This window comes from Anopheles marshallii, chromosome 3, assembly GCF_943734725.1.
Source record: "Anopheles marshallii chromosome 3, idAnoMarsDA_429_01, whole genome shotgun sequence".
Lineage (NCBI taxonomy): Eukaryota > Metazoa > Arthropoda > Insecta > Diptera > Culicidae > Anopheles > Anopheles marshallii.
Genome location: NC_071327.1, coordinates 34393330 through 34419932, shown reverse-complemented (window position 1 = coordinate 34419932; position 26603 = coordinate 34393330). Strand labels below are relative to the sequence as shown.

At 42.0% G+C, this 26603-nt stretch overlaps 1 protein-coding gene across 1 annotated transcript in view; it reads left to right on the top strand.

The window, feature by feature from the left end:
• LOC128713709 (aryl hydrocarbon receptor nuclear translocator homolog) overlaps nt 1-26603 on the top strand; it is an 85531-nt gene that overhangs the window by 24797 nt on the left and 34131 nt on the right. Inside the window, exon 2 of the mRNA XM_053808572.1 lies at nt 4558-4718. Within this exon, the coding sequence (XP_053664547.1) occupies nt 4558-4718 (161 nt within the window). The remainder of the gene's footprint in view (nt 1-4557; nt 4719-26603) is intronic.

Genomic DNA, 26603 nt, shown 5'->3' with positions numbered 1-26603 from the left:
AAGCAAATGCCGACCCATCACTTAAGTAAACTTTGAAAACCTCCGGCCCGAAGCTCCGAAGTCGATCAGCAGCAGTCTATCTTCCGGAGAAGAACATAAGGTTTATGTTCATTGTTTGGTGGATAACCATCATCGCCAACTAGCTAGCCCAAGTCTTTCGTATACCGATGGAGCTGGTTGGTTTGTTGTTTTCTACACTGTCGTTCAATTATGCGCAGCCTACGGGGCCAGCAATATTCAATACAGTCCACACCGGGGGAGAACAAACACCCTGAAGAAGACAACTCCGTATGGGTATCCGCATAACCTCCGAACGCAGTCCACAAAGTGAAAGATGTAGCCAATGGATATATTGGTACTTCGCTTTTATTTGCATCGAATTTCTTTCACTGATTTGCCAATGGAGGAAGTATCGACGGTATGAATCCGAAATGCGAAGCCACAAAAATGATAACTGCCGGCAGATAAGAACGCGGCGCGCGTTAGCTGTAATTTGCTCCGATCTCTTCGCTCTAGCTAAACCAACAAAACGGACAAACTCGAACGATGTACGTTGATCCGAAGATTCGATGCGAGTGCACTACCTGAGACGGCCTTCTCGCGCGCCTGTGTCTACTACGGGTAGCAAGGGCGTTCTATACGTGGCTCAACACGACGTTACTACCAATCCTGAATTATTACATCTACTCGAGTGGAAGACCGTGGAAAATGTTACCCGGGATGGTATGCTGGCCAACAGAAAATTAAAGGCGCATGGGAAGTGAAAAGCAAATGAACCAATTTTACGATTAATCAGTGCAAGGTCACATTTATGGTGTGTAGTGAAACGATGTGAATAGAATCACTTTTATACGATGGAAAGAGATGAACAGTATGTTTTTTAGGTTTATAGGTAGTAACTTGTGTTATGTACAACAACAATCGTATATTTAAAAATCTCTGCTTTGATGGTGAATCAGACATCCATTCAAATCCAATGCTCGATAGCCAAAAAGAAAACCGAACCAAAATTCAGAATGCATCGATGATGCAACTACTCAGTACCGTTACATTGCATTCAACATTCAATTTAAACCTCAGGAATCCATTCAGTAAGTGTTGCATTTGCATTTTGGTCACTATTTCTTCACCAGTCTGGCGAACTTTTCGCTAAATTGATTTATTGTGTCAGCGTTTTGATGAATAGCATTAACACACTTCGGCACAAATGACGCTGGCATGGACGTTGCAATAATAAATAATTCATAATTTATGAAAGATTTAAGTGTTTTGCATGAACATGTTGCTTCCTTCAATCGTTTTATTTATTTTGTACATATATTAACACTTTTTAAGTGTCTTATTATCACTTAAATTATGTTCCGTTTTTTTACTGAGAAGCAATGAATTATAGCAAATATTCAAAGAAGTTGCTTTTATTCCAAGTGTTTCAAAACACTGGTTAAAGATCTGGATATTGAACTTTTTGTGACACCCTGCTCTCATTTTGCCATACTTCAGCTATATTACACTTCCGGTCGATCGTAGAGAAATGGATGGCGTCATCAAGCTACGAAAACAATAGTTGACCGATGGACTGCTACACTCCATCTTCCAACGCCAGAAGCGTCACTGATGGCGAATGACTAAGTGGGATGATGATGAATATAGTGTGCCAAAATTGATTGTTTGAAAGTTCGCAAGTTTATGCTAATGAACAATTCAAAGCTATACGAAGAGTTGACATTGAAGCGTTGTATATTGCAGGGCAGTGGGAGCAGCGAGTCTTCTGTTGAACGCCACCAGATTTGGATTTGACAAGGCATTGTTCAATATTTTTCTTTGTGACTGGTTTTGAAACAAATGTATGTTATAGTACAATCATTATGTCAAGTTTGTTAAGTTGCAATTACAATCGTTTTCCTGCATTAACGTTTGTAGTGTTGTGGAAATAAATCATCTAGATTCTTCCAATATGATTTCATAACAATTCAATCAAAAAACGATATAGCCCACCAACCGTCCATCATTCGAATGTGCTTTAATTGTACACATCTTTCAACAAAAGCCTTGCATGTGCAAACAATAATGTAATCCTGGCTCCCAGATGGAGGGTGCGCGCATGTCAATAATTCATCCAAACCTTCCGCCAACTTTCGAAATCAATTCATCATCACTCAAATAGACCGTATCGGCACATAGTCCTCTCTATTAGCAACTCGGATCGTGCCCATGCCCAATACTTCGATTCCCTATTTTTCTAATGAAAATCAATTAGCACACTTAAGTTAAAGCAACCATCAAAAATTCTGTTGCATGTGCTAGCTCAATCTAAACCACCCCAATATCGCGACTGGCAGGCGAGGTTATTTACTCGAGGACACACGCGGTGCACGATGATGCTCGCCGCGACGGTGGAGTTTGTTGCGCCGGGATTTATTACAAACCCGGGAAGCGAGAAATAGAGCCTTCGAGAGAGGCTATTGTGTACGGAACGGTCCATTGGAAAATTGCAAATATGCTACCGTGATCGCGCACTGGTCTCGTTACCCGCGTGGTACACGAACATTTTATGCGATATGGATGCATATTAATGCTTGACGTGAATCGATAAAGAAGCAGAAGCTTTTTGTGTGGCCTTTACGCAATTTACAAAAGATGCGACCATTTGAAGAGAGGGAAATAAAATAAAGCAGACCAAAGCCCCATTAGACTAATGGTTGCAAATAAAATGCCACTTTCGCGTACTGCTGCATCGGTGGACGTTGCGTTTTTGGTTGGGCAAATACATATAATAAGCGGTCCTGTCCTCGTTCCGGGTGGTGAAAGAGATTTTAAGCAGAAGCCGCTTTCGATTCGATGTGGTATCAACGATGTAACATAAACCATTAGGCACACATAACCATTACCATACGCGAGTCCATAAAATTGTATGATGTAGGGGAAAAGCCTACCGGAATCTTCGGGGTGTAAATGTAGAAATGTTTGTACTTTTCTAAAATGAATTTTTCAAAACTTTTAAAAATGGCAACGACTTGCAATATTCTAATGATTTGGCACATGAAAATATGCTATTTAAATGGTTCAGATCCAATGAACCCTTTGCGTTGAACGATTACTATAAACCATTCCGGAGACATTGACTTACCCATACCAGCCAGAGCCACAACACAGTAAATGGCAACCGATTCCCATTCGACCAAGTATTTCGTACCCTGCCCCGGTTTTTTTTCTGCCAACTCCATCGAACATATTTTTCGCTCATTTTCAATAACTCCAGCATATCGCGTAACCCATAAAGAAAAGATAAAGTAAAATAACAATAATAATAATTGTTACGATTATTACGATACATTGCGGTCTTTTTGATATCGATTTTCTCCGTATCCTTTTCGTACGCTGCACACGCGGGTGTGTGTGTTTTCCCTGTGTCTGCCTTCGTTGTTTGGCAAACTCATAACCTGGTGCCGTTTTCATCATCGCATCATCAATGGCACACCAGCTCTATGCCTGCTTCCCGCGCGATCCGTACGCGATTGCACACCATTTTTCGTACCGCCCTTTTTCCATCGAAAGACAGCTGCAGGATTTTCGAATCCTTTTGCTGTGCTCTGGTTACAGTAAAAACTTTAGGAGGGGTTGCCTGATTGCGGTTCGTCTTCGCACCGCCGATTTTCATTTCGGGCAGAAGTTTTCGGGTATACGGGGCGAACTTAAATTCGGCTAAGAGCGTAAAAATTTGAACCTTTTTACTCGTACCGATCATGGATACGCTTGATGAACGGGCATAATTCAGCCCTTTTATGAGCAGAAACGATGATACTGCCGCGCCCATCATTTCTGGATTTCGGTTTCGAATATGAAAGTGTTTCAGTTATGATTTCATGGAGATATAGTTTTCCTACGCTATTCTTACGTCTGTTCCGTTTAAAGCACTATACGATGCTTGAAAGAGTTGGGGTTCTTTTTATGATAGCAAGCCACTGCCAAAGATGAAGAAACTCACTGCCAAATTGTTTTCAGCCAACCGAAAGGGATCTGTAGAATTCGTAATCTGATTAAGATTATCTTAAACGCTTCTGTACTTGCATGCCCTTTGGGCACAAGTTAAGACAACCAACCCTCTCAATCTTATTTTAAATGCATATTCTCTTACAAATTGAATAGCCCGTGGGTTCCGCTCTGCACAATGCAGTTTGATGCACCAGCAACGATGGTACTACCGGAATTAAGTGAACCACGATATTGCTTGTGGGGATGTATCATTAGCAGGTCATTTGCTTATACACAAATACGAATAGTCCCCGAGATATCCAGTATTTGATATACGCGAACTAACGAAACGTTCGAAACGTTTCAAATGATTCGACCTATTGGGATTTTCTAGAAATGAGACCTTAATGTGTGTTCAAGGATGAATTTAAAAGTTTATTCCTTCCGTTGCAACCAATACCTGAATCCCTTAATTAAATACCTCAAATACACTTACCACTTACCTCCACCATACGTTGCTACCGCACGCTTAAACTTGCCATCCTTCAGTAACACAGCCATATATTTTATTATCACCTTTTACAGTAGGGAAAACCATTGCGAGATCGAGCGGCGGAGGCGAAACAAAATGACTGCCTACATCACGGAGCTGTCGGACATGGTGCCGACCTGCAGTGCTCTGGCGCGGAAACCGGACAAGCTGACGATCCTGCGGATGGCCGTCGCGCACATGAAGGCATTAAGAGGTAAGTTTTGATGAGCTCGCTATCACTTTATTTTTGTATTGTTTTGTTTTTTTGTTGCTATCCTCCGAAACAGGAAAGACGTTTTGCTTTTTCATCAAAAGTTTGAAAGTAATTTCCATTGCAAGGTCGTAAAATTTTTATTTCTCATACCAATGATTTCTTGCGGCAGAATAGCATTTTCCCATTTCGTGGCCATAAAACCATGCTAGGTACGGTTTGAATTAGTTATGCTGCTTGTTTTTGTTTTCGTCTAGAACGAAAAGCAAATTACATGATTGGAATAGTTATGATTCCTGGACGGATTTGTTTCATACTGTCAGAAGCTTTTATTACCTTTCTTGTACTTTAAACACAAGTCAAAACTTTCACTTAGACAGTTATGTTTCATTTGGAATTTCTCATTTAGATTACATCAAACGCTAAATAAAATCATATTTTTTTTTACGTTTTGAAACATGCTTTATAAAAGTATGGATGTATTGAGGAATAAAAAGAAATTGATAGATATTTTCCATTTTATTCTTATTCGACTTGTTTCCATCCTTAAGTCAATTTTTCTGCATGAATTCACAACTATCTTATTTGCACTGGTTGTGTCTAAGCTAAGCTTCATTGCAACCATAAAACAGTTGGAACGGCGTGGAAAACAGCGATGGCATTCTTTCCTGGATCGTTCTTTAGTTTTTCCTTAAGAATGCGAATGCAAGAAGGCCAAAACCAAGTCGACAACTCTAACCTCGTAAAAAGCATCCTCGTAGCTCTATATAGCACTAAAGAATGGATAATTTATTCAAATAATTAGCCAAGAATTTATAACAGACCTGGGCTCACAACTTTCCAAACGAGTCATGCGTCTTTTTCCGTAAGAAAGATGAAGCCCTTTTTTGTCCTTCACGTTGTTTTTTGTGCTTTACTACATTAGTCTAACAATGGCAAAGTGAAGACGAATGAAACTAGAACCACCAACCAGCGAGCAAAAAAGGGAAGGTGAACTCGGCGAACTCTTTTCTAATTATTATCGTTATCTCTATACCAGTTAAAATAATGACTTCTGGATCATTTTCAAAGTCAACAAAAGGAAAGATCGGGCATACCGGCGTTCACATAGGAGAAAGAAATGAGACATTAAAATGTCTGACCAAAGCGAACGCACAACTTTTCTTTCGATCATCATAATTCAATCAATTGACAAGGTGCGCTCGAGACGACGGTGTTCAGTCGTACGGATAATTAAAGAAAAGGGACACTCGGTCTAGCCCGGCTCCGAGTTTAACGTACATCCATAAATACGCTTTAGATAACGAGCTATCGGGAATACTTTTCGTATAAAGATGTAGCGATAATTTTTAATCGACTAACTAGAAATAAAACCGGCACTTGACCGATTGTGCTACCCCGGTCATGCTGCAGAGACGTCTTACTCAAGAAGCGAGATAAAGAAGGTTAAAGGTGTCGGTGTTGCGGTGCACAGCGTAACAATGCTGGTGTTTGCCCGTCGGCAAAAGAGATTAATTGCTCAATGTAAATCATTATGAAAAATGTCCGATTTTTATCGCATTTTGCTATCAAAAAGAAATACAAAAAGCAACAAGAAATAGCACAGGACAGAAAAAGGTATAAACGTAGAAAAAACGGATAGGAATAACTGCTAGGCACAGTAATGTGATATCATAAACAAAACATGATCGGGATATTGGTTAGGAATGAATTTATGATGGGTTTTGTTTACCCTTCAAGTGGGAAATATACTTAAAATTTAATAAAAAATGTTTGGTAAAAATGAAACCTCTATATATTACATAAATTTCAATGTAAAGAGAACATCTACAAATATTCAATTGGAGTATTTAAAAATGTATTTAATGGGCAGTAAGTCACGTCTGTTGTCCTGGCTTCCTCAAACCCCTTCCAACGGCCCAGAAAGCAGAGTATGTGTACATCCTAGAAAAGTCATTTGGCAAGCAATAAAATGTTTTTTGCCCATAGCCGACGGGATCGTTCATTTCCTTTTACGTAGCAAAGGAGTTTCCGTGTAACTCCTTCCCTACCACATCAGAGTTTGTTCTCAACCTTCTTACCATCTTTTCGGGCACACGCACTTCTACACATACAACTGGATGGAGACGGGTATGGTTCACAGGGAATGGCATTGTTGCCACCGATGCTGACCAGAACGGGTCAGAAATAATGTCACTCGGACGTCCATATATTTGAATCTAATTCGATTAGTTAATCCCCTGCGGAACAATATCCCAGTGCGGGCCACTAGGACGGGCGTGTGGTGAATAAACCCCGCTGAACACAACCCTCCCCCCTGGGTGAAACCATCGGTGGTCTTCGGACGCCAAAATGGGAGAGGTTAAATCAACTTTCGCCCAAAATGTCCATGGCTTGCTTTTTTCTCTTCCACCCATGTCATCCCTTTCCCTAGTTTTCTCTGCGAAACGTTCGTATGTTGTTAGAGTGAAAGTGAAAACAGAGTGAAAAGGACACCTATAGCAGAACGTTCCGCAAAGGCTCTGAAGAGCTCACCGGAAGAAACACTGTTCGCTCGGGAAATGTGCGCTCATTGACGTCCGAAACTTGTATCCTTCTGTCCGTGGTAATTCTGTCTACTTTAATGATTAAACTCTACCGCCCTCGCTCGAAAACCTCCCCCGTCTCCCGGGGCTGCAAAGCAACGAGGAAGTAGATACAGTAAACGACAAAACGCATCGCTTTCCACGGGAAAATTCGTCCCCTTTTGCTGCTGGTAGAACACGCGGAAATAAAACTTCCATTTCCGTTGGTTTCATTTCCGTGTCATATTAGAAGTAAGAGACACAAACCCATCAGCCACAATGATACTGTTTTCACTTTTCTTTCTTTTCCCTGGTTTTGTTTCTACACTTACATTCTAGCACTTTTCCGTAATGCCCGAGTTCGCTGTGTGCTGTTCTAGTATTAGCTTTTGTCGTTTGCCAATCCACGAACGCGAGAAAGTCATCCTTTTTCAGTACGCGCGCAAACGGAGGAAAAAAAAAGAAATGGTGCTCCTTGCTCAAGGGAAAATCATTAAACCAGTTAATTGCTTTCGGACCAACGTTTATTTATGGTGTTATCCCGAATTCAATTTCCTGCCTCCAATGTGTAGCCTGAAACCGAAACAAGATGGCTGTTCGATGCGATGAGTGTGTTGCAATGGGTTGGTGAGTTTTGTTTTTGTTGATGTTGATGTGTGATGCAGAAAGAGCCCTCGAAAAAGGATATAGGAATACACGGCCACTAATAGTGGTGCTAAATTATGTGTGTGTGTGTGTGTGGTAGCTAAAATTCGGCGTACAAATAAAGTAGAACAAACAATTCATCAATCTTAACCCAGATGACCGGAAAAAACCCCTCCTTCGGTCGGGCGCTAAAAGAATAAAAGACTTACGATCGCAAATCATTAGAACGATGCGCAGGGAACGTTACTGTTGACAGCAAAGGACGAGCCTAAAGTTATCTTACGCTCGCTGAAAGTTACGGGAAATGAAAAATTCAGTAGCACACTTTAGTTGGGTTCACCTTCATTAATGTTCTTTTTTTTAGGTCCAGAAGATCCATTACATTGATTGTGTTTTGGGAGATTTTTGGTGGACAGTGGACCAAAATGGAAATGTCATGCATGCAAAGTTTTCGCCGGTGTCAGATATGTTTACCGGTTATTCAATCTGTCCGTTGTCCTAATGTTTGTCCGCTGGGTTAAGCGGAACATCAGATGAGCAGTTTCTTTAGGTTAGCCAAAATGAAAGAGCCAAACATGACAATATACATTCGTTGCGGACACCCAAACCACGTGGACAACCATAACACTAACGAGCTAAGGAAAAGGAACCTTCTTTACCTTTGCGGAGTTCGTCCACCCTCGAAACACCATTCCAAAGCGGTTGCAGGACGACAACGACGACGCACAGGGCAAAAAAGCAACAAAACAAAATAAACGGTATCATTAGATGTGTACCATTAAAGGTTCCGAGGTGGCTTCATTTATCATAATTTTATTTCTATCTTCCACCGCCGTTAAACCATATCGTGTCCAGAGGACCGTTGTCCTTTTGCACTGCTACACCAGTTAGTACACCCTATTCCATGATGTTCGTACAGGTTATTTAATGAAAGTCTCTGCAAGAAGAAAAAGGAATACCAAAACCATTCAACTGGCAAGTTTTCATCTAAGATATTGAATTGTTCAAGCTTATTGATTTGATAGATACGCTTCATTTTTCTTCTATTTCCTTCTAAACGTTTGCCTCTAGGAGGATTTCACTTGAAGCAGAAAAGAAAGTGTTCTTGCCCAGCTGGTTCACCTTTGCCGCTATAAAGTGAACCATTTTCTGTGTTTTCATTTCGCAACAAACGTACAGTTGTTGCTGGCGTGTGGAGGTTTCTATTCGCATCGTCCAAAAAGGGTATTTCTGCACCGTGCGCTGCGAAAATGAATCGTTAGGACACACCGTCGTGTTTCTAGCCATCTCCGCCAGTTCCCATAGTATAGTGCGCCAAATGGTGCCATTTTTCGTCCGTTAGATGACAATCCGTACTGTCGGACACAAAAATACTTGGCGGAATGAAAAATGCCAAAGAAAACCCTCCCGGAAAAACGAAAGGAAAATGGAGAAAAAATAATAAAAATATTTTCCCTTCCACGGGCGCATGATTTATGACGGTTTTGGGTGAAGGGAGAAAAATGGTAGCGGGTGGAATTAAAGTGGAAGTCTACTGCACCATCCCGGGAAAGATAAAACCCGGAACAGAGTCGGAAAAATGATACGAGTAGAGTCGGGACAGGACAGGACACTCGCATAGTCCTGTGTTGTCGCAAGGTGCGAAATGGACTTTCCAAATGTTCTGCGATTCCGTGGAAGGATAAGCAGCTAAACTATTTGCGAGGTCATAGGGCAAAAGTCCCGAAAGTATGCATCCTAAGACGGAAATACCTTCGTGTTCAAGAATTTGAGCTAATTTAGGGCGCAAGATGAAATTTAACATAAATTAAACATTTTTGGGCGGCACTTATTTCTTACCCGGTGTGTTTTTAAATTAAATATTCTGTGCCGAACTCATTGTATCTTCGTATCTGTTCTGTAAAATGTTCTTACCATTTTACTGTTAATCCACAAACATTCTAATAAATGTACGAGATACTCTTTACAGACGCAGTGTGTTTAACACGTCACATGTCTGTGCAAAGATTTTATCTTCGAAACGATTATCCACCCGGTTAACGATGGGGCCACCCAATCGTTTCGACCAGACGCATCCAAACGAATGAGATGTTATCGTTCCGGTCATCGATCCCCAAATTATTAAAGGATGCGTAGTGAAGGTAGCCAACCGCACATTACGGTAACCATTACGCTGACCATTTAAACCATCTGGGGCAGGTGATGGTGAACCAAAAACGGCTGGAGGAAGCTGATAGTGGTGGGTTAGCCATCCCTTTCGGGGTATATCCTTTTTTGCCCTTCCAGATTTTATACAAACGATGCCTGTATATCCACCATCATATACGGGAAATTATGAGGCTATTTTGTTCGTAAATGGAGCCAAATATATTGTTGTCTTCTTTAATAACGCAAACAAAATTAAAGCTCTGCCGTTTTAGTTGTATGCTAGAAATATTCCTGCTATTCTTCTGGCATGCTATTTAAATTCTCTTTATTATGACCTGGTAGCTTTTTTAGTTTGTTTTACGGTTGAACAATTGTGTGTCTGAAACGTAGAACCAGACGAGCACGACTGAAAAGCTTAACTTTTTATGCGCATTTATGAAAACACGTCCCAAACCGTACTTGCTTCGGTGGAATGGGGGTTGAAAATTGATCCCTGTCTGTGCTGGTACTAGTACACATTTCCACCCTGTAAAACGGGAAACACAAACCTCATGATGAAATCCTTAGTTTACAGCATTCTTTTGATGAAAAATTCTTCTTCGTATCGCTTGTGGAGAAGCACTTACCTACCGATGGTCCATAAACAGGCAGTAGCATCAAAGCACACGAAAGTGCATTAGCTTACGGCTAACATACTGCAGACAGTGATGCAAAAGCAACAATGGTCATAAGGTTCCTATTTTTAACAAACGATTCACCCGAATGAAAAGCATATCGGGGCAATATCATGGGCAACACGAATTCGCTGCTCTGGTTCACACTCTTTTTCGGGGGAGTAAAAGAAACTTTCAGCATTCTGTTTTGTTCTTTGTGGATGTTTGTTGGAGTTTTGCTACAACAGTACCCTTTTCCCTAGCAGCTAGCACGACGTGGCAAGTGATGCAAAAGGGGAAAAAAGGCAAATGAAAGCAGATGAACTCCAACAAAGAACTGTGTGTTACCCTTTTGTGTTGATAGCAACATAAATTGTTCTGTCTGGCTTTAGAATTCCGACACCCGAAAACAACGTGAAACACAAGTGAAGCCAAACCAAATTTTCCTTCTTTTACGATGGTTACATACTGGAACAACAGCAACAATAACCATACAACAAGAGAAATGATTGTGCTTCTTCAATGCAACTGCTTTACAATGCCATCCACCTTTATCCTTGGTTTGTAAGATTTAAATAAAACGACGAATGGGTTTGGCATTGTTTTAAGACTTTGTAATGAACTAACAGAAGTAGTGCGAAATTGTCTTGGGATTTAAATTGTGTAAAACAGGTATAAAACAGAACTTTAAAGGAGTTGTAGCATAAATGTGGCCTAAAAGTACGACTAAGTACTGTTGCTCATTATTAAATCATCAAATATTTCGAACAATAATTATTATTGGTTTTATATTTCTGTGAAATACAAATACCTTTAATTAATATGAATTTAAATGAAGTCTTTCGATACATGAAATTCATTAAAGCTTGGTCCCAGTAACTCTTGTTAGAGAACGCTTGCCGTCATTCGTCTCACACTCACACAGCTTTCCTGTGCAATATCCACCTGTTTGTAGCGGCCACTTGCGGCAGCTTTCGGTTAACGGCAACTTGTGCAATTGCATTTGGTATGCATGTTGTGTGTAAAAGCGCAGCCAACACCTACCCGTACTCCAATGGGTGCACAATCGATTCCCCGTCCATTGCGCACACGTTGTAATCTGCAATGGAGGCGGTATCGTCGGGACACAATCCACAAACCCCTGGTCTCGATACACTCCCGGCGAACTATCGAGCCGAAATGGTGAAGGAAATGCAGCTGCAGTGTACAGTGGACACACACACGGTACAGTAAGTTGGGGCAGGCGTGCGGACCGCTGTCTAATTAAAAACAATGGGCATTATAATTTCGTTTTTCCTTACCAAGCGCGACGGAGTGTTGTTTCGTTCTGCCGGTTCCAAAATGGAAACGCTTCCATTTCCCACTTCGTGACAGATACGGTTTTATCAGAAATCAAATCGCCAAGCGGTTGATGCAGCTCTCTCCGTAGCTCTCTCCGTAAAACAAGCTTGCTAATAATAATAAAAATAATAATAATGATAAAACTGTATCGTGGTCGGATCCACCTCTCGGTGCACCACCACCGGATAGGTGCCAAGAATCAGCATTCGATTAAAAAGGGCTTTCTCATATTTTAGTGGCGGTCAACTGGGCGCACCAGCCGGAGCCGGGTGGTTGTTTTTTTTGCACGCCAAACAACCTTTAAGGGAAGGTGGGAAACGGAAAGTTTGGAAGGAGGCGAAGAGTTGGAAAAAATGATATCAAACGATATGCCCTCCCGTACACGCAAACTCGCCGGCACACACTCACTGCATCAGCAAATGCATCAAAAACGAAGGTTCCCGGTCCGGCTAGTTAATTTATTCTTTAATCCATAATTTATTTACCACACTCGAGTGGACGAAACGAGAGTAACCGGGGTAGCCGCCACCCCACACACACACAAACACTCCAACCTTGTTGGTGGATCACACGAATTGCAAACAAAAAAACGATTCATGCAGTCGCTTTTTTTCCGATAGTCGAAATGATATACAAAATTGAAGAAAAATATTGCCATACCCGGGGACGATTGATGTGTTTTTATGTGCGAAATGCAGCACCGTATGCTTTTCGGTCGGAATGAATAGTTTAATTCATTTTATGGTCGATGAACGAAAAAAAATCAACAACAATGCCATCGCAGTTCGCTGTTGGATGAAGAATTAAACAAAACCTACATACATAAACACGTTGACAATCACGCACAACCGATAAGAGTGTAACAGTAAAAACTGGACGCTATAGACCAAACTGCAGTCGACAAGGATGCATAACAACTTAATCTTGTGCACTAAACAGGGGTGGAAAAATATCGCTTTTCCCACTACTTGAAGGTCCTGAAGGCGTCATACAATCATAAAACGCTGCCGTTGTTGTTTAATTGCCGAATGGAAGTCGTAGTAGTGGACGCTAATCATGCTCCCGGGTCATTTAGCGATATCCATTTGCGTTTGAGATCCATTTTGAATCCTGGTTCGTTATGTAAAACTCGAAAGAAAGTTGAAGTTGCTGTCGGGTTGCTAATAAGCGCAGTAAAGGCCTGAGTGCTCATGGACGGTTATTTAGTAGTGTTATTAGCCAGCGATCCTGTACACTGGAGGTTCCCAAGGTCCCCCAGAATTGCTCGTAAAATAGCGTCTGAAGGTATGCTTAAAAACACGGAAATGGATGAAGTTAGAAGTGGGAAAATTCTGGTTCTAGACGTAACAAAGAACATTTGAGGTCCTATGGCATCTTTTGCTTCAATCAGAAAATGGTCAATTCCACACATCCAGTGCAGTGCATGTGCGCTTATGCAAATCTAAAGTCACCCAGTACCTGAACCAAATGGGCGGGGGTTGAACTGTTTTATTACCACTGCCCTCTCTAACCCTACCACGTGGGATTTCCAATTGCTTCTTAAAGCAACCGTTGCAGTGCCATGTCCAACTGCAGGTGTGCGGGGAGGGGCGCTTTCGGAACAACTTCCCCGAACACTGACACATGCTGGAATGAAATAATGTGGAAAAGAAAAGAATTCAGCAGCTCCAAACCTACCACCCCCAACATTGAAGTGCTCCTTGTTCGGGTACTTCGAAGCGTAACTGGTTCACTGCATTTATGGCTTCTTCCGCTCACCGGACACCGAATGACAAATGCTGGTTAGCTATTAGAAGCAACAAACAGCACCATACACGCAGCTGGAGAAAAAACCTTCAAGAACTTCCGACCATTTCTAACGCTCATGTGAGAGACGAGTGTGCATAAGAGGCATGTGGTTTGTGCTTTTGTAGAAACGGTTAACCCTACCACGGGAGCGAAATTAGAACGATGCAAACGAGTTGACAAATGGGGACATTCAATGGTTAAATGCGGCACACAAAGTAAAGCCAGGCCTCCGATGGTCGTGTTGCTACAGGAAACACCAAGAATGAGTTAGTGCAGCAGTACCGCCGCATTAAGCAGTGATTAGGACAGTTTGTCAACTGTTTTGATTTGTATAGTTCGCAATGCAATGAGCTTGGCTGTGTTATGCCGAGGAAACTAAATCATGTTATTGATTGGCATAATTTATTTGCTTTGAATATTTCTTACTTTAAGAAAATACATTTAAACTGGATTTTTAAAATGCCCTTCGCCCCAGCTCTAACAATAAGATTGAATGCAGTAAATTTGCCTGCAGCAAATACTGTTACAATGTTGCCACTTTCGGGGTATCCATCATCTCCTCCTGCTGGAATTTGGTGTTGCAACGTGAGCCGGTTGAAAAAAAAACGGGCTAATGAAAACAACGATATACCATCGTTTGCTTTTGGACACGACAAATGAGACGATGGAGGATATGTGGCAAGCTGTGCGCAACAAAATATAGGCAACTACACCCCGTGCAGCTGCTGGCCACTACTTTGCGCCATTCCGGACAGTAGTAAAATGGCAGTCATCATCCAGCGGCTCGCGGTAGAACGCTGTCCCAGGCGAGAAATGGCAAGCTGTAAACAGCTTTATGACACTCTGTTTCGGAATCGATTTAAATGTGCGCATTTGAAGCTACATTATACCAAGGGTTTTGGTTGCTAGGCTGGCAAAGGACATAAGATGTCGTTGCGTGAAGTTCCGTTTTGAGACTTTTCGCGTGAGGGTTTTTTATTTTTGTTGTTGCTCACTCTCTTTACTGGCAACTCGTTTATCGCATTGTTTTTATTATGGGTTTCCTTTACACCAGCAAACACTCCTTTTCCCAGCTCTTCATCATCTTTGTATCATTACATTGAAGAAGCGAGAGAGACAAAAAACTACTTCTAACCCCCCTTCCCCTTAACAAATCCCCCGTGGGCACGGACCATTATACGGTCGGAAGAAGCGGAAACGAAGCCTAAGTGGAAGTGCGCAAATTTCGGTAGCCAAAGAAAATTTGCATAATAGTTTTAATGGTCTCGGTAATTTATCAGAACCCGGTTTCGATGGTGTCGCACGCGGGAGTCCACCGGGATATGTGGAGGTGGGTTAGTGTTGATGTCGCATTCTTCGCGGGAAACATACATTTGCCCAACCCAAATGCTCGAGAATTGCTTGCTACTGGAAGAGATTAAGGCCTTTGGGTTATATTTTCGTAATTCTTGCTTCACTGTATTTTGTTCGTAGCTCCATCGTGTGTGTGTGTGTGTGTGCGTGGTCCGCCGATATTCGTTAGTGCGCTTACTTTTGCACCGTTTTCGCGGGTCCGAAGCCCACTTTCCCGCTGAGTTTTGAAATCAACGAATGACCAACCATCAATCAACGTCTGGTTGTGAAGTTGCACGGGTACGGACATAGGTTACATGGGAGGAAGTTGAACGAGGATGGTGGTCCCTTATGCATGAGGAAGAACAAGGGTAGGGTGAGAAAGATTAGCCGGCTGGGAGCTTGTCGTTCGTAGTTTTGGTCACTGTTAGAGGAGACGTTTGTTAATTAGGTGGTTTTAAGTAAGCAGTTTTTAATGGGTTTTGCTGGAGTTGATGGCGAGAGGAGACCACATTTGGGGTGTTTGGGTGAAAAAGTCTGCATTGTTTTATTTATTTTAAAAGCGTGAAAGATTATAAACTAGTAGTTAGTTCAGAAAAAAAGTTTGCGAAGTAAGTGTAGGAAACATATAACTGATTTACGGCTTAAATTCAGAATTTCAATTCAACTATGCATCAAACAATTTTAATCTCATTTTCATGCACCTACTATATTCTCACTAATATTATTTTTCTCTTAATTCTAGGTATGTCCTGTAAAACTACTTATTACCCACCCGTAATGCTTCTATTTGCGGTAAGCAAAATGCCTTTTATTTTATTGGTCAAATCAACACTACGAAACAAATTATTCAAATATTTGCCAAGCCAGTTTTCTAACCTCCAGAAAGCGTGCTGGCAATTGAAGAATTTTCATTTTCACGCATATTTGCAATATCTAAAAAGCATCTCACCATAAACCGTTGGCCGGACCGTAAAGCTGAAGATTAAGTGCCAAAGATACATTTGCCTTACGCGAGCCATAAAGTGTAGGTTTTTTTTCCTAAACACTGCTCACAATATGGGGTCACCATCCACCATTAGGTCGATTGCGTTCGGTTCACGAGAGACTCTCACGATGGTACAAATATCCATCCTTGCGCAGACATAACTTGAAGACGGATGAATGACGCTTTTTTTATGTGTCCAAAGCAAACACTAAAACGACAGAGTTTGTTCTTTGCTGGTCAAGCGAGTAAGCTAAAACTGTGCCAAATTTGCTTATGACCTCATTTTTCTGCTTCAACCCAACACCCAAAGACCAAAGAAACAATAATCTCTTAGAATTCACTCACCGGCAGGGCGAGTTCGGTTCGAGTGATTGTTCGTATGATTGCGTGATGTTACGGATGTATACATTCGCCCTTTTTTCGCATTCTACCAGTAAGTTACTTCATACTCAACCATGCTCTCTCCCCTTCCGAGACGAGCGCGCCGTGTGTGTGCGCGGCATTTTAGTTCAGTTCCAGAAACCAAAGACTTCAAAATTTATCCCCGAACAATCTGCGCTCGAAGTGTTTCGCTGTCGCCACACTCTCGCTGGTTGCATCATTTTCGCAGGGAGGATATAATTGAATTTGATTATTTGCATAAATCTGAATTTCTAATTTCCACACTGCCGCAGCATTCGGGTTGACGGTATTTGAAGTGGCAGTCGCAACAGCAACAACAACCGCCGTCATAATCAGTACGCTACTCGGTGCTCGTTACGTAAATAATCCAAAGAAACTAAATCAGTTCTTTACTCGTGGCTAGCGCGAGGGAAGGGGGTTGTGTATGGATGTGGTTATATTCAAAAGTATAAAAAAATGGCCACCAGGAAGGCATAGGGCAGAACCCTCTACGTTTCCTATTCTACCAGGATAGTCACCAGCAGATGAAGTAGCCATGCTTGAGATGGGTCTACTAAGGGCTGTTGTGTCTTTTTTCCCTCAATACAACCAACATTCCTGCAGTTTTCTTCTCTTGTTTTTTTTTTTTGGTTCTTGCCAAGCATCACTCAAAGTTTGTCGCCAATTTTGCAAATTAAATAGAACATCGCAATATTGGTGTGCATCTACAAGAAACCGGGGAGCAGCCATATTTTTTCGCCACTCTAGAAAACAAAACAAAACCGTTAAACCGTACCAGAGCAGAATATTTGATCCCGCCCAACGTCAACGCTCATTGCTTATGCTAAGAGACTTGCAAAAGATACTCGCTGACAGCTAAAAATTGGTCCGTGTCCTGTCAATAAAAACTTGGCAAAACAGACGTTCTACCCTGTGTCTGTGTGCATTTGTTTTATTTGATCCCGCCCTCCGAGGGGTTGTACTCAACCACCCTCTCCCGGTTCCGTGGGCCCCTTCGTTGCGGAAGAAAGATTAGCCCGGCTTCCTCTCCAAGCCCGGGTCGAAGAAGCAACCGAACCGAAATCACAGCAGCATGATGATTGTTTATGATCTGATCATTTGTTTTGTGACGAGATAAAATTGGATTAAATTTGCATAACTCATTTGCCGTTCGGGATTTTTCCGTTCTTCAGTGCGTTCTTCCGCCCGTAGCTAAGCGCTACGGTGTCCTGCCTGTGCCGTCAGTGTTTGGTGTTTTCTTGTGAGCGTTGATGCCCGTTGATGAGGATAAGGTTTGTGCTGATGCTGATGAGATGAACCTGGGCCCCTGATCTGCCTCTTGCGTCGCCTCCGCATCGTCGTGTTTTCGCTGCCGTCCATTTCGACAGACACAAGGATCGGAAGCTGACGTTTAATAAAAGAACGGATACTTCCAGCTACGGAGGCAGCCACCTCGTCCTTTTGGATTTGGCCGGTAGCAGCAAACCCAACTGACAGCAAGTGGTCGTGTGGATGTACACCGGAGATGGGGACGGATTGGAAAATGACTCAATTGTTATCATTCCGACCGATTTTAAGTGATTCCTGGCGTCGGGTTGTGGTGTGTGGTTCTTTTCGCTTCAGCCCGAAAGACCCAGACTAGTTCCTTTGCAAACGGTTGCTCCGCTCGGGGTTCGGTTTTAGTTTCTATCTACTTTACATTCCACTTTTACCCTTATCGCCGAAGAGTCAAAACCATGCGTGCATGCACAATTGATGAAATGAGATTGAATATTTAAACGTTTGTTCCACTTTAGTAGCTCCGAAACGATGACGACGATCCTCGGTAGGAAAATGTTTCAATCAACCAACAATATAGACATATGTTAGGAGTATCACCTTCTTTTATATTTTTCACAGCAGAGATATTTACGTCTTGAATCTATATCTGTGTAAATCAGCAGAACATTGCAACTTTTACAAATAAAAAATGTGTGATTTTTATGGAAAATGCAAAAAGGCCATAGAATTGTTCAACTACTACTGGTTAAATGTTCTTTTTTTGCTGGAAAAAATAAAATCAAATAGTTCATACCAAAAGCTGTCATCCAGTCATTTCCATTCCATTGCATCGCAGCATTTTCCCTCCTTTCTCCATTTTGACAAGCCCCGGACATTACCGTCCGATGCACCGGGACGTGCCAGGAGCAAGTGCTCCTCTATTGAATGGCTCACGTTCTTGCAGACAGGTTCTCCGCTTCTCGGTAAGCTATTTTCTTATCCCATTTTTTCCATTTTCCATTCACTCGTTTATCCCCTCCCCCAGCCCGGCGGTAAATGCGATCCTTGTGATCTCCTTCATCCTGCTCCATGAGAGCATAAATTATATGGCAGAAGTCATCGAATCTTTCATTCCCCGTTCAGCTACACCCGGCACCAACTGTTCTCCACCAAATTGTGCCTGGAAAATCTTCAAATGCTCCATTTCTTCTTTTTTTATTAAGAAAACCCATCCACCGAACGAATGCGAGTGCTTTCGGTCCATTTATCAAGAAGTGATAGGAATTTTCTTGCATATCCTCTTCCCTTCCAAGGACTTCTCCATTGGAAACTGTTCGCCACCAGGCGATTCTTTTCAATTTCCTTCCAATCGTAACACGATGCTTTCCTATGCGATGGCCGTTGCGGGAGCAAAATTCGACTTCGACGTTCTACGACCAGGCGAGACGTTTCCATTTCCGACCTTTTTCGTCGGCCCACCCAACGTCGCCCAAACGGAGTGTGAAATTGTTTAAATATTTACCATACTCTGGCGGAGAAAGTCGAAATGATTTGCCATTTTCCGTTTAAAGTGCCTAAGCGTACCTGACGGTTAAAGGAGTCGCAGGGATATATGGGATACAGGTTTCACAGAAGATGCCTACGGAAAATACCTTCCGTTTCGATTGATTCGCTCCTCTTACACAAGATTCGGCGGATATAAGCAGAAACCCCAACCGAAGCCGGGAACATTCTTAAATTGAAGCTTAGATTTATAGACGTCATCCGCATTGAGCAATTGCTAGCCGTGTCTAACGCTTTGGATATGGGTTTGTAGTGCAATAAATATCGAACCTAAATGTGTAAGCAAAATTGTTTATTCTGCCCTGTAAAAGGTAGCGCAGCTTGCAAAAGTAAATTAAAATACAAATCGAACAGATGAATGAACTCTCAATGAAACATTTGACAAATTCTCTTCACTCAAGATTTGTAATATGTAAGAATGCAAGAAGGAATGGTTGTAAGATCTAAGGTTTTGCAATCGCTAAACGTTAAAAACGCACTTGAAATGTTCGAAAGGCTCTGGTCTAGTCAGAAAGGCATTATGGCTTAATAGTAATTTGGAAGTAATCGAAATATCGTCATATCGATCGTCATGATATCGTCTTGTCGACTCACTGTCGAGCTGTCTTCTCCGCATATCTGCGCTTCCGCGTATATCAGGTATCGCGAGGACTACGACAAACATGCACAAATTTGTGTACCTCTTGCGAAAAGTGTTTCGAATACAGGGTTTTACACTTTAGTTTTGACTGGCAGCACACATTTTTTGACGCGCCGCACTCAATTTCTTGTCGCCGGCGCATATTTTTGATTACAAGCACCGAATTTTTGAACGGGAGCATTTAATTTTATCAGCACGATTCTTGAAAGCTTTTAGGCCGCATGTTTATAACCCCCTTGTGAAAGATTGGTTTGAGTTTGAAGCACTTGTTTATATGCAATATTGTTTGTTGTTTTGGTTACTTGATAATTTTTTGAGCAAAATATATTTAATAAATTATGAGAAAACTTATAAAACATATATTGGGTTACGTATTTGAAGTATTATGCCCAAATCCCTCAAATTGTATGTATGCAACAGATTTGTTTAAATGTGCTGTGGTGGATCCTTGGAGATAAACCTATGTCAATGGGATTGGTTCAACCTAGCCTAAATTTTCTCATAATTTATTAAATATATTTTGCCCAAAAAATTATCAAGTAACCAAAAAAACAAACAATATTGCATATAACCTAACCTAAATTTTCTCATAATTTATTAAATATATTTTGCCCAAAAAATTATCAAGTAACCAAAACAACAAACAATATTGCATATAAACAAGTGCTTCAAACTCAAACCATTCTTTCACAAGGGGGTTATAAACATGCGGCCTAAAAGCTTTCAAGAATCGGGCTGATAAAATTAAATGCTCCCGTTCAAAAATTCGGTGCTTGTAATCAAAAATATGCGCCGGCGACAAGAAATTGAGTGCGGCGCGTCAAAAAATGTGTGCTGCCAGTCAAAACTCAAGTGTAAAACCCTGTAACAGTATCTTCATCACTTAATGTATCTAATTCTCATGCTTATTGCGTCGAACGGAAGAGTGACTTAACCATTTAACAGATCCAACGCATATTCACCTTTTGTCACGCGGCAAGATGCAGCTTCTCAGCAAATAACACATAAAAACAGACTATTTTCCGGTCCCGATTGATCGCATGATGTTGATGTAAATGATGATGACGGTGGTGGAGCAATCGACTGCACACATAAATCATGCCGCGTTTCCCATACTTAACCCGCGCCAAGTACCACCATGCAGCTTGGTGCTTGATATAAAGATCCAGCTCCATCCGATGTCGACGCTCGGATGCGCCGCTGGCTTGATGTTTTTTTTTTGTTCGCTTCGCGCGTCGATGCCCATTCATTCCGCATCATTACGTCTTCATTATTTCATAATTTTCACGCGTTTTTCCACGCGGTAGCAAACCCATCGCGGCAGAAATTAACACATTAGCGACTAATTGAGCATCTTGCACGCGCGCACTACCACTACGCAAACAGTACGCTACCGTTTTATAGGGCTTTCGGGCCGATACAACTCCCTTCCCGTTTTTCTTTCCGTTATCGTTATTGCGAGCAAATAAGCATATGACCGGTGGAAAGCTCACGCGGAGCAGTAACAGTAGCGCTTATACGATCGCGCATTAGTGCATTAAAATCTCTCACCGTTTTCGTTGCTCAAACAAAAACGAAAGAGTTCCATTGGTAAAAAGGAGTACGTACACAGTCCCATCAGTGGCAGTTATAATCGCAGCTAGCAGGCAAACTGCTAATAAAATATAAAAACAAACCCCTTGGCCACCACCGCGCACGGTGTACCGTTAGCGCCCTTTACCGGTGTTGCCGACGGTCGGAACGAAAAAACCGATTAATTTTAACGCTGATTGTATACGCTTGTCGACTGCGTTTAATGCTCGTGTTCGAATAATTTCGTTTCCAAATTTTTTCGGCTACTCGTTTATTTCACGCCCAAAAACTGGGCGCTATTCAATATTTATTTTCGGTAAGTGAGCGATAAATGGGTCCCACAGCAGAGAACACCAACAATCGGAGACATCGATTTAGCAGGCGCGCCTCCTTCAGCGGGGCGCCCGGTGTATTGAGGGTGAGTTGAAATGTCTTTGATTTGATGGAAATTATAATATCTTTCGGCTGTAGAAATAGTGTACCACCTTCCCTGTCCTCCCGTGGGTTCCTCGGACGTGTGTCGTTCAGGTTGCCCCCGAAATGTCAAACGTGTTCGAGGTCGGGTTTGAGTCGTTGCTGTTGAGAAGCAGAGTAGAATGTGACTCGTGCTGCTACTCTCAGAAGGTGTTTGTTTTCATGTCGGGTTCCAATTGTTGTTAACCGTCAGCTCGTTTGTGCTTTTTACCCGGTGGAAATTTTCTACTCTGGCCACAAATGTCTTTTAAACTTTTTTTTCGTTTTTTTCGCAATGTTTGGACTAAATTTTCTTGAATTATAATCGTTTGGCTAGTCTGAAACAATGAATATTGAAATAACCGCCATCCGACACCAATTTTGGTTCAATTAATTAAAGCCTTTCTCTAATTACGATCTTTCAATCACAGAACAATTAAATGGGAAAAGCTACGTCAGGAAATGGTACTTCGGTACTACTTCGTAACATTTGGGTGGAAATACCTTGCCTTGTTGTGTTCTGCTTTTTTGTCGGTGTTCTACAATACTCGCAGCATAAACATTGCAAACGAAAGCAAACATTTTAAAAACTGAAATAACTCCCTCCAAAAAGTGTATCATCGTTCATGCTAACGAATTAAATTAAATTACCAATTAATGAGTAACATTTTGCATGGATATGCGCCGGAAAGGATACGCCATTCTGAGTGCTTTTGGAACAGTTTTGCTCTGAGTGGGTTCATTTCGTTTTGTTGTCGCTTTTAATACACAATCGGATTGGCAGTTTGAATTGAATAAAATAGGAAAACCTGAACTGAATCAATTGCCAAAGTTGGGAAGTGTGTTGTTGTGGAAACGGTTTTTGATGTCATTTCCGTGTCAAGCTGCTCCAATTGGATGTACTCATTGATGTTATTAATAACCAAGTAAAAATAGTTATAATTGGTTTTGATTTTTACCATGTAAAGCTACTTGAAGTTCTTCCAATAATAATTAATAATAACACATATTATTAAAACGACAATTAAAACAACACAAATGGTGATTTTTCGGTTTAGTATGTGATGACGATAACGGTGCCGAACTTCACACGAACGGACCGGACCAAAATCCCATCCGGACCAATCCCCCGTACGCAGGACTGATTATCCAGCTACGGGTAGATAAAGTCACAGAAAGCCAGAAATGGCAGGCCTAGACCTCTTGAGGTTGTTGTGCCGATAAAAAAGAACAAGATATGTGTGTTTGTGTGTGTGTGTGTGTGTGTGTGTGTGTGTGTGTGTGTGTGTGTGTGTGTGTGTGTGTGTGTGTGTGTGTGTGTGTGTGTGTGTGTGTGTGTGTGTGTGTGTGTGTGTGTATACACCACTGTAGCGAATGAGAGAAACACCAAGGTCTCGGGAAAATGCACCACTGGTTTATGCTGGGCCAGTCTGGACGATGGTAATATTTCAATAAATCATAAATTTAGCATTTAATGATCGTAAGCGATACACTGACGTCCATCCGTTGTGTATGTGTGTATAATGTTGCGATGCTCAGCTGGGATTTTTTTTTTTACTGCGCCACCATGCACCGCCCAGGAACGGTCGTAATCCACCCCGGCATCACACACAAACAAACGCGCGCGTCTAAATCATCCACACATTGGTTGTCCCGGCGCCCAGTTCCGTGCAGAAGGTGTACACCGCGGACATCTTCGCCGCCGCCAGATGATGAAGTGATGGGGAAACGAGCGTAAAAAGTGCATACATTGGTCACTTCTTGCGCCGGAATGGTTTTTAAGTACCCCGGGCCTCGGCACGCAAACAATTTATATCCTCTTGCATTTCGTCGGTACACAACAGTTTGTCTGCATATATGTGCATAGTAGTACGTTCCACGCTCTGTGTTTTGCTCCTTCTTCACGCTTTTCTTGCCGGTCCCGTGTTACGAAAATCCGTTTCGATGCGAGACGTTATTTTCTTCGGTCTCATTATTTTACATCTTTATTTTCCAAGTTTTTACCTCTTTTTAAGTGGCATTTTTAATTTATTTGTCGAGTTTTACTACCTATCATCCCCGTTCGTCCTTCTGCAGGTTTAAGGTTTCAAGCTATCCTTCCAGCTCATCTTTTGTTTTGTGAAAAAATTTATTTACGTTTGCTGTGTACGTTCTTGTTTATTCGCAACATCTTTATTACCACTGTACTTGTGACTAATTCGTTGGCGAGTGCAGCTTGCACGGTGTGTACTCTTCTTTTACGACCAAAATGTTTCATCAATGCACTATAATATCGTTCAAACAGTGAAAAGGGTTTGTGTGTTTATGTATTTATTTATTTATTTTTTGCTACTTCCATCCACTATCGCAAGCATTCACACGAAGTGGGGCTATATTACAGAAGCAAATGCAATACAAGCGCATTACGCATCTATGCCGCAGTGTGAAGAAAGTTGGTCGTTTAAACGCAAGATTTATTAATTCCGCAAGAAAGTGCACTATAATTAATGACAAGAGTCTTCAGAGCTTATCTTTTCTTTATGGTTCGATGCCGTTTTAAGATAAGGTGGAATTTTTTTTCGCATCAGAATAATTATAGCCGTAAATTGTGCTTATCGACATTAAATTTTATTGCTTTTTTATATTAATTTATACAATGAATAGTGTTTCAAATAAAAAAATATCTTGAGTAATAAATTACTTTTTACCTTACCTTTACTATTAGTAACTATTCAAGAGATTTCCTTCATAAATAAAATGCATAACTTCCAGCTGCGCCAAAACAGCCCAGTGTACCTATATGCTTTTCTCACCAGTCATCTTGGAACATCCTTTACATTTTAGCACCGAAACACCTAAACGGAAAAGCACACATTAGTGAGCAAAATGCAAACTGACGCCATATAAACACACACACCGGGGCGCAATATGGACGGTGCACACCGATACTGTTCAAACATATTTATACACCGATTACCGGGGGCTTATTTTCCATACTATTACCATAATTATGCTGTCAGTGGTGGTAATAAATACACCCGTGCCACATACCGGCACCGGGCAGGAAGGGGTGTTGCTTTTTCGGATATTTTTTCCAAACGCCGGTCGGACGGTCGCCCGACGTGACGCCTAAGACGACGATCTCCCAACACACGACGACGATGGTGGTCACTGTAATGTGTTTTGGTCACCGGTCACCTCATCGTACACTGTCATCATACGGTTACACTCACTTCCCCACTTCGCTCCATTGCCCATCAACCTCCCTTTTAACCAATACAGCTCGGTTTTATATTCCAAATCCAAGGACCAAATCAGAACGTCAGGGACAAAAACCAAACGATCCTCCGGTTCCTAACGATAGCCCAGTGCCATGGCGCGCATACATGCATTACACCTACCCCCGGGTGGGATGGATGGTAGCAATATGTGCTTCCATCGGTTCCGAAACGACCGAAACTGACCATCATTTATATTATTCATTTTGCCACCAGCCGGGGACCGAGTGCCACAGAAGAAAAGTGTGTTGGTGCCACCCGTCTTTAATGTGTAGCAAAGGCACCCGGGGACCTTTTTGCTTGTCCGTTGTCGTAAGACCACTATAATACTGCCAACACACGACGTAGATTGAGCGCTTCGTTCGATGTGGTTTTTCATTTTTCCACCTCCTCACCGCCCCCTTCCTCACCCGTTGGCATTATCCCCACATATGGTAGAGAAAGCGTTTTGTGTAAAATGCAAGGATTTGAGTATAAGCAACACAGGAAAAAAAGGATATTCCCATTACCCCCAAACCCCCCTTCCCAAACTCCTACACGCCGCCCTTCTCCATCATTTTTTCCACCCATCGTGCTAGCGGCACCAACCGGAAGAGAGTTGACAGACATATGTGTGTTTGTACACATGCAAGCCACCCAATGTTGGGGAGTAAAATTCCCCATCTCCCCCCCTCTCCCTTCCCCCCGCCGTAACGTCCCCGGCCACTAGTTGCGCACTTCCAGTGAGCGTACGCTGCTGCTCACGCGGTCCAGGACAAACATTCAGGTTTGCTTTCCGTGCGAAACCGACCACGATAGATTGTGTTTAAAAGCGCGCACTTGCCATAGCGCACTACTGTCGGTGTGTACCGCCCGCCATAGGGCGGATCACATGGCCATGCGATGGGGTGGTTTTTGTTCCGGGAAAATGAATAGTGTGTACCACTAGCGGTCGGGAGACGGTTCGGGTTTTTTTTGTTCTTCACCATAGTAGTAGTGATTGCATTTTTGCAGGGTGGAAAAACGCATTTAATCAACCTGCAACCTCTTACCGAAAAGCGCACAGGAACTCACTTGTATCCGGAACGGACTAGCAGCGTTTTTACGTTCCCATTTATTGGACACATTCGATTTTTCTCAAGCCCAACGTGTGTAGGGCTTGTGTGAAAGGTTTTTTTTTGTGTTATTTCTGAAGTTAAATATTCATAGCATAATGAAGGCAGGATGTATGCTTCTCGCGGCTGGAGATGATTCAGTAACGTTCCGAATCAAATCACTCGATCCCTATTCACACCCCGGCAACTTATAGTGGCAACAAAAAAAA